At 48.9% G+C, this 12,500-nt stretch overlaps 1 protein-coding gene across 1 annotated transcript in view; it reads right to left on the bottom strand.

Moving 5' to 3' along the window:
* The window catches only part of LOC134097451 (unconventional myosin-VIIa-like), a 63,139-nt gene that overhangs the window by 16,311 nt on the left and 34,328 nt on the right, over positions 1-12,500 (bottom strand). Inside the window, exons 20-28 of the mRNA XM_062550323.1 lie at positions 12,457-12,500; positions 7,135-7,261; positions 6,384-6,503; positions 6,010-6,183; positions 3,910-4,134; positions 3,175-3,234; positions 1,635-1,802; positions 1,082-1,206; positions 184-347 (exon numbers count right to left, since the gene is read on the bottom strand). The exon at positions 12,457-12,500 is cut by the window's right edge and continues 87 nt beyond it. Of these exons, the coding sequence (XP_062406307.1) occupies positions 184-347; positions 1,082-1,206; positions 1,635-1,802; positions 3,175-3,234; positions 3,910-4,134; positions 6,010-6,183; positions 6,384-6,503; positions 7,135-7,261; positions 12,457-12,500 (1,207 nt within the window). The remainder of the gene's footprint in view (positions 1-183; positions 348-1,081; positions 1,207-1,634; positions 1,803-3,174; positions 3,235-3,909; positions 4,135-6,009; positions 6,184-6,383; positions 6,504-7,134; positions 7,262-12,456) is intronic.

The following is a 12,500-nucleotide window of genomic DNA, read 5'->3' as shown; positions in this document are numbered from 1 at the left end:
ATCCTTATAACGCTGCATTAGCTTGTTTATAATGCTGCATTAGCTTGTTTGTAACCGTGTTCATTACCTTGCTTATAAGCATCCTTATAACGCTGCATTAGCTTGTTTGTAACCGTGTTCATTACCTTGCTTATAAGCATCCTTATAATGCTGCATTAGCTTGTTTGTAACCGTGTTCATTACCTTGCTTATAAGCTTCCTGCAGGGCGACTCCACAGGTTGAGCGCTGTTTCAGACCGTCCAGAAACCCGCCCACCATTTCAACAAACTCCACCCCCTTCTCTGCAACCATGGTGATGTCTCCCCTCAGAGTGGACATCGAAATCACTGTACTTGAGTCTTCCTCACTGCAACACACACACACACACACACACAGATATATTCACACACATATACTCTCACAAACACACACACTCACACACTCACACACACACACACACACACACACACACACACACACACACACACACACACACATGGTTGTGTTCTCTGTCAGCTGCATACCTCACGATGACGTCTGTCATCTCTGCGTAGGGCAGTTCTAAGAGGACTCTCTCCATGTTCTCGCAGAAAGAGACGCCGCTCCAGTTTACCGCCAAGATCAGGTTCTCCACAGGGAGAGGTGGACCTGTGTGTGTGTGTGAGTGTGTGTGTGTGTGTGTGTGTGTGTGTTGGAGGGCAACAGAGATATGGCCTTGTGTTACTGATACTTCCTGTGTTATTACAGGTTTTCTCTATCTATCTAAACACTAACTGGGCCAAAAACATGACTAAACGGAATTAACTAAAACATAATGGCACGTCTGAAAAGACAAACACAAGTCCCACAACGATTAACTCTAAATGTACCTGTTACACGTGATTCAGAGCTATATTTTGTGCAAAACGGCACACACTGTAACGTCCCCATTGCCATTACTCAATCTGAATGTTGAACGATATCTACCGGACGCTTTCATCCAAAGAGACAAAGACACGGGGAATCAGACCCGGGTCGACCGATTATCAGTCACCGATAATCAGAGATGTTACCATTGCTCCAGCACGCCCAAGCCTCTATCTGTGAAATAACAGAGCTCACAAAGCACCTGTTTTGTAGGTGACCTCGAAGAACCGTGAGAAGAACATCGGCCAGGTCCGTCTGGTGTAGTCCAACAACTCCTGTTTCACGGCTGTAGTGCTTTTCTGAGATTTGATGTATCTACCCTGTAACGCACAAACACACACACACACACACACAATACATGTAATTGTACAATTAAAATGAAGTTTATGGACTGTACCTGTGACATACTAGCTTATTACTGTACCTCTGCCAAGGAGGTTATGCTTACATTGGGGCTTGTTTGCTTGTTTGTCTGTTTGTTTGTCTGTTAGCAAGCTAACTCAAACAGTTATGGATGGATTTCGATGAAATTATCAGGTCTGAAGGTGACCCAAAGGTCTGAGATGACCCAAGATAGAAGCAATTACATTTTGGGAGTGATCCGGATGACCGTCTGGATCCAGGAGGCGCTTGCTGGAGGTCTACGCTCTCAGAGTGCTTTTTTAGTTTTTAGTGATGTTAGATGGTTTAGTGTGTCCGAATGTCTGTGAGTGTGTGTGTGTGTGTGTGTGTGTGTGTGTGTGTTTACCTGTGTATGAGCAGCGGTCACCATCTGTATCCACCTGGGCTCCGACTTGCTCTCTATGAGGTTGGTGTTGATGCACTCTCTCACCACCTGTTTGGTCTTCTCAGTGCTGCTGTCCGAGCCAAACCGCACAAAGTAGTGCATCGCAGCCAGCTGGACAAAGTCATCCTCCTGATAAACACACACACACACACATGATTACATACACGCAGTGGGGCAGAGGAGAGGATGAGAGTAGAGAAGAAAGGATGAGCAAAGAGAGGGAAGGATTAGAGAGGAGAATTAGGGAAGAGAGGACAGGATAATTGGAGAGGAGGAGAAGAGAATTAGAGATGAGGGGAGAGGAGAATTGGAGAGGAGGAGAAGAGAACAGGGGCGTTTCTAGACTTTAAGGACAACCTGGGCTTAGCCCCTAGTGTCAATGAAATTTTTTTAAGGGGACATTAAGGGGTGCGCGAAATGAAGAAGGCAATGGAGGATCTACAGTAGCCTATTAGAATATAATGTTATAATCCTACATTGTATTTTTTACAAGGAACACAAGATAGCCTACTTATAGGAAGAGCACTATTGCTGACTATAGCTGTTACAACTACCCATAAGCTTACACTATCCAGAGACACACTACATGTACTACCAGTGGATGACAAGGAGTCTGAGTAGATATAGCATAGCCTATTGTAGGTCTAAATCAAAACATACAGTACAATTTTCCTTTTCGAAGTTGAACTTTTAAGCCTAGCCTACACTCATCTGCTCCTCTCAGAATGTGTGTCAGACAAACACATAGTCCTACCAACAATTCATATCAAGCATCTGCCATGGCTATATGACAAACAGGGGTCTGAATACAACTTCTGATATGAAAAATACATTATTTTGGAGTGGGGGAAATGGGGATGTATGAAAAAATGCAGAAATTTGATGTGATTTCAAAAAAGGATTTCTCGTGATTACCGCTAATTATACAGATACATTCATTATCATTATACAGCCATTGGAAACAGTAGGATCTCCTGTTTATTTTGATATGCAGTTTGCCATAGGGCAGTAACGAAATCATGAGATATTTCACAGAGAAGAATGGGTATGACGCAGAACTGCATGTGACATTCATTTTTGTATGTACAGTAACTGTCATTTTCAACGCTAAGTATCTCGCGAACCGTTCATCATAGAAACTAGTGGCTAGTGCCACTGTAAAGGCCAGGTTACGTAGTTTCATATGATATGCCTGTTATTTCTATGCGAAAATATCTCGCAGCAATATGACCGAAAAGAATGGGTGCGGCCGCGGCCGCAAGGTGCGTCTCTCGGAGAAGGCAGAGGGAGTCGGCCGGCGGCCCGATGGTAATAATCTTCTCGCGGCCCGGTACCCATAGATTGAGAAACAAACACTGGGCTAGCCCATGTAGAAACGTGTAGCTAGTGTTGTATTGTGATGCCAATCGCTAGCTTACTGATGGTGCTCAACATTTAGCACCAGGCAAATGCTGGTTGATTTTGAAACTGGCTGATAGATTCAAGCATTACAAAAAATTACCCCGGGTTCGGCTCGAATTACCCCGGGCTGAAGCCCCGGTAAAATCGGCTGGTGACGCCACTGGAAGAGAATTAGAGATGAGGGGAGAGGAGAGTGGTGGTGGAGAGGAGATTTAGAGAAGAGAGGAGAGCTGTGGTGGAGAGGAGAGCTGTGGTGGAGAGGAGGGGGCACCTTGTCGGACTGGTACTAGAGATTAGTATTAGAGAGGAGAAGAGAGGAGAGCGGTGCTGGTACTAGAGATTAGTATTAGAGAGGAGAAGAGAGGAGAGCGGTGCTGGTACTAGAGATTAGTATTAGAGAGGAGAAGAGAGGAGAGCGGTGCTGGTACTAGAGATTAGTATTAGAGAGGAGAAGAGAGGAGAGCGGTGCTGGGGTGGAGGATTAGAGAGGAGAAGAGAGGAGAGCTGTGGTGGAGAGGAGATTTAGAGAAGAGAGGAGAGCTGTGGTGGAGAGGAGAGCGGTGCTGGGGTGGAGGATTAGAGAGGAGAAGAGAGGAGAGCTGTGGTGGAGAGGAGATTTAGAGAAGAGAGGAGAGCTGTGGTGGAGAGGAGAGCGGTGCTGGGGTGGAGGATTAGAGAGGAGAAGAGAGGAGAGCGGTGGTGGAGTGGAGGATTAGAGAAGAGAGGAGAGCTGTGGTGGAGAGGAGAGCGGTGCTGGGGTGGAGGATTAGAGAGGAGAAGAGAGGAGAGCTGTGGTGGAGAGGAGAGCGGTGCTGGGGTGGGGTGGAGGGGGCACCTTGTCGGACTGGTACTCTCCGGACTGCAGGCTGCTGATGACCTGGCTGTAGGTGAGGTCGGTGGCGGCGGGGTCGAGGGGGTGGGGCCAGGGGGGGAAGAGCTCCTTACGGAAGCTCAGCCTCCAGGGGGCGCTCTCCTCCGCATCGCCCTGACGACGCACCTCCTGCTCACACTGGAATACCGAGTCCATCAGGTGCAGGCCCTTACTGCCCAGGGACCACATCTGCACACACACACACACACACACACACAGAGACCGAGTCCATCAGGTGCAGGCCCTTACTGCCCAGGGACCACATCTGCACACACACACACACACACACACACACACACACACACAGAGACCGAGTCCATCAGGTGCAGGCCCTTACTGCCCAGGGACCACATCTGCACACACACACACACACACACACACACACATGTTAGTGCACACACACACACACACACACACACAGAGACTGAGTCCATCAGGTGCAGGCCCTTACTGCCCAGGGACCACATCTGCACACACACACACACACACACATGTCAGTACACACACACACACACACACAGAGACTGAGTCCATCAGGTGCAGGCCCTTACTGCCCAGGGACCACATCTGCACACACACACACACACAGAGACCGAGTCCATCAGGTGCAGGCCCTTACTGCCCAGGGACCACATCTGCACACACACACACACACAGAGACCGAGTCCATCAGGTGCAGGCCCTTACTGCCCAGGGACCACATCTGCACACACACACACACACAGAGACCGAGTCCATCAGGTGCAGGCCCTTACTGCCCAGGGACCACATCTGCACACACACACACACACACACACACACACACACACATGTTAGTGCACACACACACACACACACACACAGAGACCGAGTCCATCAGGTGCAGGCCCTTACTGCCCAGGGACCACATCTGCACACACACACACACACACACACACACACACACACACACATGTTAGTGCACACACACACACACACACACACAGAGACTGAGTCCATCAGGTGCAGGCCCTTACTGCCCAGGGACCACATCTGCACACACACACACACACACACACACACACACACATGTTAGTGCACACACACACACACACACACACAGAGACTGAGTCCATCAGGTGCAGGCCCTTACTGCCCAGGGACCACATCTGCACACACACACACACACACACACACACACACACACACACACACACACACACACATGTTAGTGCACACACACACACACACACACACACAGAGACTGAGTCCATCAGGTGCAGGCCCTTACTGCCCAGGGACCACATCTGCACACACACACACACACACACACACACACACACACACACACACACACATGTTAGTGCACACACACACACACACACACACACACACACAGAGACCGAGTCCATCAGGTGCAGGCCCTTACTGCCCAGGGACCACATCTGCACACACACACACACACACACACACACACACACACATGTCAGTACACAGATACACACACACACACACACACCCCAGGTGCCCACCCTTACTGCCCAGTGACCACACATATTAGTACACACACACACACACACACACACACACACACACACACACACACACACACACACACACACACACACACGTCAGTACACACACACACACACATGTTAGTACATACAGGCACACACAAACACAAAGACCACATCTGCGCACATACACACACAGACACAAAATACATAACACAACAAAATAACACAAACGCGCACACATAAAGTTGTCTGAGACGAACAAGCTGACCCAGTATTTCTAGCCCTCTACAGTATGTATCTCTGTGTGTGTTTGTGTGTGCCTGTGTGTGTGAGTGTGTGTGTTTGTGTTTGTGTTTGCGTTTGTGTGTGGGAGGTGTGACTATGTTCCTGTAACAGCTGTGTGTATGTGTGCGTGTGTATGTGTGTGTGTTAGGGGTGTGAATCTCTCCCTTTTAAAACGATAAGATTCAATGAACGTTCCGAATGATTTCCGATACGTATCGGTTAATCTTTACACCTCTAGTGTGTGTGTGTGTGTGTGTGTGTGTGTGTGTGTGTGTGTGTGTAACCAGTGTGAAGATTGTGTAACCTTGTCATGCATGGCAATGTAGAGGGAGAAGCCGAAGTCGTCGCGGATACCAGTTTCCTTGGCGATGCAGCTGCATATCTCGCCTGAGGTGCTGGCCGAGTCCACCTGCAGCTTTAGGCTCCGCCCATCTGGTAGAGACACCTTTACCTGCACGGGCTTCTTGCTGCGGCATGCCTGTAACAACACACACACACACACAGACACACACACACACACACCACAAAAACACACACACACCATGCTCAGTCCCCAGTATTTATAATTCTAGTGATTTAAGCACTGTAACTGTGACAGTCAGGGCCCCCCCCCCCCCCCCCCATTCAGTGTATAATGTATATATAGAATGTATATGTCAACGGGTGGGCGGGGCTTACCTCTAGCTCCACCCAGCAGGCCGGCTCTCCTCGCGCCCCATTGGTCAGAGTCCTCCGCAGGCGTTCCATGCAGTAGGAGGAATACTCAGGAGGACCTTGGCGCACAAAGTTCCTCAGGTACTACACACACACACACAGACACACAGACACACACACACAAACACACACACACACACACACACACACACACACACACACACACACACACACACACACACATATACATTACAATAAAAATAGAAACACAAGGGCTGCAGTGTTCTATATAAAGTGTTTGTATGTGTGTACATGTGCGTATATATGTGCATGTGCGCTTGTGTATATGGTTGTGCGTGTGAGTGCCGTGTATGTGTGTGTCCATGCGTGCATCCATGCGTGCATCCATGCGTGCGTGCGTGTGAGTGTGCGTGTGTGTGTGTGCGTGTGTGTATGCGTGTGTGCGTGCATGCGTGTGTGCGTGTGTGTGTGTGGTCTTACCCTCATGAAGAGGTTGGTAGGTGGGACGATGCTGAGACATATAGCCATGAGGATCCAGCCTCTCTTACATATGTGCATGCATGTGTGTGTGAGTGTGTGTGTATGTGCGTGTGTGTGTGTGTGTGTGTGTGTGTGTGTGTGTGGTCTTACCCTCATGAAGAGGTCGGTAGGGGGGAAGATGCCGAGACATATCGCCATGAGGATCCAGCCTCTCTTACCTATGTGCATGCATGTGTGTGTGTGTGTGTGTGTGTGTGTGTGTGTGTGGTCTTACCCTCATGAAGAGGTCGGTAGGGGGGAAGATGCCGAGACATATCGCCATGAGGATCCAGCCTCTCTTACGACACAGCTCATTCCTGTTTCCCGTCAACTGCTTGCAGATCTGACAAAAGATCTCGTCTCTGCAGACAGTCACACACACACACACACACACACACACACAAGTATGTAACTCCTTTCTGATCTCATATGATCTCCACACACACACACATACACACACTAATATGTAACTCCTTTCTTATATCATATGATCTCCACACACACTAATATGTGACTCTTGCTCATAATGGAGACTCAGGCCACTCAAACCAATCATATTGATCAGAGATTCCACATGTTATTGCCCACTTCACCTAGACCAGTGGTCCCCAAATGGCGGCCCGCGGGCCAGATCCGGCCCGCGAGGGGCAAATGTTTGGCCCGCCAAGTGACGTCTGAACATAAGTAAACAGACATGCGCTATCTTTGGCCATGCGTGACAAGCGATCTCTCCACTATAGTGGGTGGTAGGCTATCTCTGCTAGTCAGTGAGTGAAATAAAATCGTATTTATAACCTATGTATAGCGAGCATGACAAGTGCAAAAAAACGGAAAGTCGACAGCGAAAATCGTCAGTTTAAACCTGACTGGACGGATCAGTTTTGTTTTATTTTATAAGCCAACATGCCTGATATGCATGCAGACTGTCTCTGTCTGCAAGGCAGACAATATCAAGAGGCACTTTACTTCAATGCATGCTGCTAGTTTTAATTCAAATTATCCTGAAAATTCGGATCACCGCAGACAAAATATAGCCAGCATGCAAGCTTCTTTCAGACGCTCAGTTTCTACTATTGAGACATGCAGCACAGGACAACAAAGGGCCAGAGCAGCTTCTTTACGTGTTTCTTGGCATCTCGGAAGAGCAAAGAAACCTTTCTCTGATGCTGTGTTAATAAAAGAATGTGCAATTGATATGGTGGAAGAGGTGCTGTGTCACGACGAGAAAAACAAGCAAAATATTGTGGAGCTACTAAAGCAGGTGCCGTTGTCGGCCAACAGTGCAACAAGAAGGATAGCCGAGGATTGTTCATCCAGCCTAAACAAGGATCTGATTAAAACAGAGGCTATGTCACTGGCAATAGACTCGTCATGTGATCGAACCGACATGGAACAGCTATCTGTGTTCGTCCGATTTTTTGATGGGAGTAAGTTTCGGGAAGAACTACTTTGTTTGCTACCGCTGCCTGGGCGCACAACTGGGGAGATCATCTTTAACGAGCTGACACAGTTCTTTGAGAAGATTGGTTTGGATGTGGCCAAAATCGTGTCTGTTGTTACGGATGGAGCCCCGTCTATGGTGGGACATCACAAGGGCCTGGTGAGCAGGCTCTCCGCAATTAACCCAGGGCTCTTGACATTTCATTGCATTATTCACCAATCAGTGCTGTGCGCTAAACTTGGCAACGAAATGAAAGTGATCATGGATTCGGTGACAAAACTAGTAAATTTTGTTCGGGCGAATTCAAGTCTGCAACACCGCATTTTCAGAGCACTGTTGGAGGAGATGTCAGTGGAGCATACAGACCTCTTGCTACATAACGATGTTCGTTGGCTTAGCAAAGGCCGTGTGTTGGAACGGGTGTGTGACCTGCACGGTGAGCTTGTGTCATTTCTCTCCAGCCTGAAGAGTCAAAAAGCGCACGAATTCCATGCGTTTTTAACTGATCAGAAGGAAATGGCAGGTATGTGTTTTTTGAGTGACATCATGTCTCATCTGAATCACCTTAACCTTCAATTACAAGGCAAGAATCACACTGTTGCAGACATGTACGAGGCTATTGAAGCGTTCCAGGCAAAACTGAGCCTTTTAGAGAGAGACATTCGCGGGAGAAAGTTGCATTTCCCTCGTTTGCGACAGCACTGTGAGAAGAACGATATGCGGGAGGATCCATCAATGACGAATTTTGTGACCAATTTGAGAGAAAATTTCAAGGAACGATTTGAAAACAACAACAAACTGTCACGCGACATCCTTCTCTTTCTGAGACAGCCGTTCTCTGTGTCACCTGATGGCCAGTGGACATCGGAGGCCAAAAAACTGCTGCCGTCTCTAGATGAAGCATCACTCCAGATGGAGGTCTTGGAAATGAACACATCTGACATGCTTAAAGCACATCACAAGGAAAACGGGTTGATTGAATTTTGGATCAATGTTGACCGCGATCGATTCAAAAGCACCAGATCAATTGCAATGCTCCTTTTAACAATCTTCCCCTCCACATACATATGTGAATCCTCTTTTTCTGCAATGAACTATCTCAAAAACCAAGCGAGGAACAGAATGTCTGATGCACACCTTGGCGAGTGTTTGAAGATTGCCACAACAGAATACAGACCAGACTTCAAGAAGATTGCCAGCTCATGCAGTCACTGTCATTTCTCACACTGATTGGTGAGTGAACAATATTTTTTGTCTGTCAATAATAGCATGAATCACTTAAAGTGAAATTTTAGTTAGCTCACATAGAATCTTGTCTTATTTCACCCTCTCTCTCTCTCTGCTCTCCTCTCCCCTCCCCCCTCTCTCTCTCTCTCTCTCTCTCTCTCTCTCTCTCTCTCTCTCTCTCTCTTCAGTGAAGTGGCTGACAGTGATGTGGCTGATAATGCGATACTGTGCTGGAGAGCCGTTTGAACACATTTGTTCTCAGTTTTTTGCCCTTTATCTCTCTTGATCTCTCTCTCTTTTTGGTGGATGGTTTAATTGTCCACATTGTGTCTCAATTTGTACAATTGTTTGCTATTGACAGTCAAAATAAATAGTGTTCTTTTTTTGTAAACTGCCGTGTCTCGCAGATTTCCTGGGGGGGAAACTTGTTGTACATAATTTGGCCCTTGGGGAAAAATAATTGGGGACCACTGACCTAGACATTACTGATAATACACGGCATCGCCAGTCAGGAACAATTCACCCTTGAACTCACTCTTCCTCACGAGAGCTGTTGTCACTGCTCTATCTCACCTGATGCCAGCATCGCTGCTCTATCTCACCTGATGCCAGGCCTTGAGAGGGCGTCTCACCTGATGCCAGGCCTTGAGAGGGCATACTATAGCTGCTCTATCTCACCTGATGCCAGGCCTTGAGAGGGCATACTATAGCTGCTCTATCTTACCTGATGCCAGGCCTTGAGAGGGCATACTATAGCTGCTCTATCTTACCTGATGCCAGGCCTTGAGAGGGCGTCTCACCTGATGCCAGGCCTTGAGAGGGCATACTGTAGATGCTCTATCTCACCTGATGCCAGGCCTTGAGAGGGTGTAGCTGCTCTATCTTACCTGATGCCAGGCCTTGAGAGGGTGTAGCTGCTCTATCTCACCTGATGCCAGCATCGCTGCTCTATCTTACCTGATGCCAGGCCTTGAGAGGGCGTGTCACCTGATGCCAGGCCTTGAGAGGGCATAGCTGCTCTATCTTACCTGATGCCAGGCCTTGAGAGGGCGTAGCCAGAGAGGGTTAAAGCGGAGCGAGAGGCGCAAACGTTCGATCATTTCCGCGTTCTGTCTTCACAAGGGGGAGGGGGGCTAAATCCCCCTTTAAGCAGACCTGCTAACATTCGAACTGAACTGCTTGCCTTGCTGCTTGATCTGACAGAGATCGATATCCCACTATGACGTCTTTGCAACACGCCCCTTTAAGCAGACCGGAACTGTTTGAATTTTGCTTCCATAGAGATGCATTACGTTGCTCTATCTTATCAATAATTAAGGATCTTTGGCGTAGCTGCTCTATCTCACCTGATGCCAGGCCTTGAGAGGGCATAGCTGCTCTATCTCACCTGATACCAGGCCTTGAGAGGGCATAGCTGCTCTATCTTACCTGATGCCAGGCCTTGAGAGGGCAAATTGTAGCTGCTCTCACCTGATGCCAGGCCTTGAGAGGGCATAGCTGCTCTATCTTACCTGATGCCAGGCCTTGAGAGGGCAAATTGTAGCTGCTCTCACCTGATGCCAGGCCTTGAGAGGGCGTACTATAGCTGCTCTATCTTACCTGATGCCAGCATCGCTGCTCTATCTCACCTGATGCCAGTGTAGCTGCTCTATCTCACCTGATGCCAGCATCGCTGCTCTATCTCACCTGATGCCAGTGTAGCTGCTCTATCTCACCTGATGCCAGCATCGCTGCTCTATCTTACCTGATGCCAGTGTAGCTGCTCTATCTCACCTGATGCCAGCATCGCTGCTCTATCTCACCTGATGCCAGTGTAGCTGCTCTATCTCACCTGATGCCAGCATCGCTGCTCTATCTCACCTGATGCCAGTGTAGCTGCTCTATCTCACCTGATGCCAGCATCGCTGCTCTATCTCACCTGATGCCAGTGTAGCTGCTCTATCTCACCTGATGCCAGCATCGCTGCTCTATCTCACCTGATGCCAGTGTAGCTGCTCTATCTCACCTGATGCTAGCATCGCTGCTCTATCTTACCTGATGCCAGTGTAGCTGCTCTATCTCACCTGATGCCAGCATCGCTGCTCTATCTCACCTGATGCCAGCATCGCTGCTCTATCTCACCTGATGCCAGTGTAGCTGCTCTATCTCACCTGATGCCAGCATCGCTGCTCTATCTTACCTGATGCCAGGCCTTGAGAGGGTGTAGCTGCTCTATCTCACCTGATGCCAGGCCTTGAGAGGGCGTCTCACCTGATGCCAGGCCTTGAGAGGGCATAGCTGCTCTATCTCACCTGATGCCAGGCCTTGAGAGGGCATCTCACCTGATGCCAGGCCTTGAGAGGGCATAGCTGCTCTATCTCACCTGATGCCAGGCCTTGAGAGGGCGTCTCACCTGATGCCAGGCCTTGAGAGGGCATAGCTGCTCTATCTCACCTGATGCCAGGCCTTGAGAGGGCATCTCACCTGATGCCAGGCCTTGAGAGGGCATAGCTGCTCTATCTCACCTGATGCCAGGCCTTGAGAGGGCATTGCTGCTCTATCTCACCTGATGCCAGGCCTTGAGAGGGCAAATTGTAGCTGCTCTCACCTGATGCCAGGCCTTGAGAGGGTGTAGCTGCTCTATCTCACCTGATGCCAGGCCTTGAGAGGGCATACTGTAGATGCTCTATCTCACCTGATGCCAGGCCTTGAGAGGGCATAGCTGCTCTATCTTACCTGATGCCAGGCCTTGAGAGGGCATACTGTAGATGCTCTATCTCACCTGATGCCAGGCCTTGAGAGGGTGTAGCTGCTCTATCTCACCTGATGCCAGGCCTTGAGAGGGTGTAGCTGCTCTATCTTACCTGATGCCAGGCCTTGAGAGGGCATACTGTAGCTGCTCTATCTCACCTGATGCCAGGCCTTGAGAGGGCGTAGCCAACAATGATGTGCAG

The sequence above is a fragment of the Sardina pilchardus genome, chromosome 12 (genome assembly GCF_963854185.1).
Source record: "Sardina pilchardus chromosome 12, fSarPil1.1, whole genome shotgun sequence".
Taxonomy (NCBI): Eukaryota; Metazoa; Chordata; class Actinopteri; order Clupeiformes; family Clupeidae; genus Sardina; species Sardina pilchardus.
This window is presented reverse-complemented; position numbering and strand designations above follow the sequence as displayed.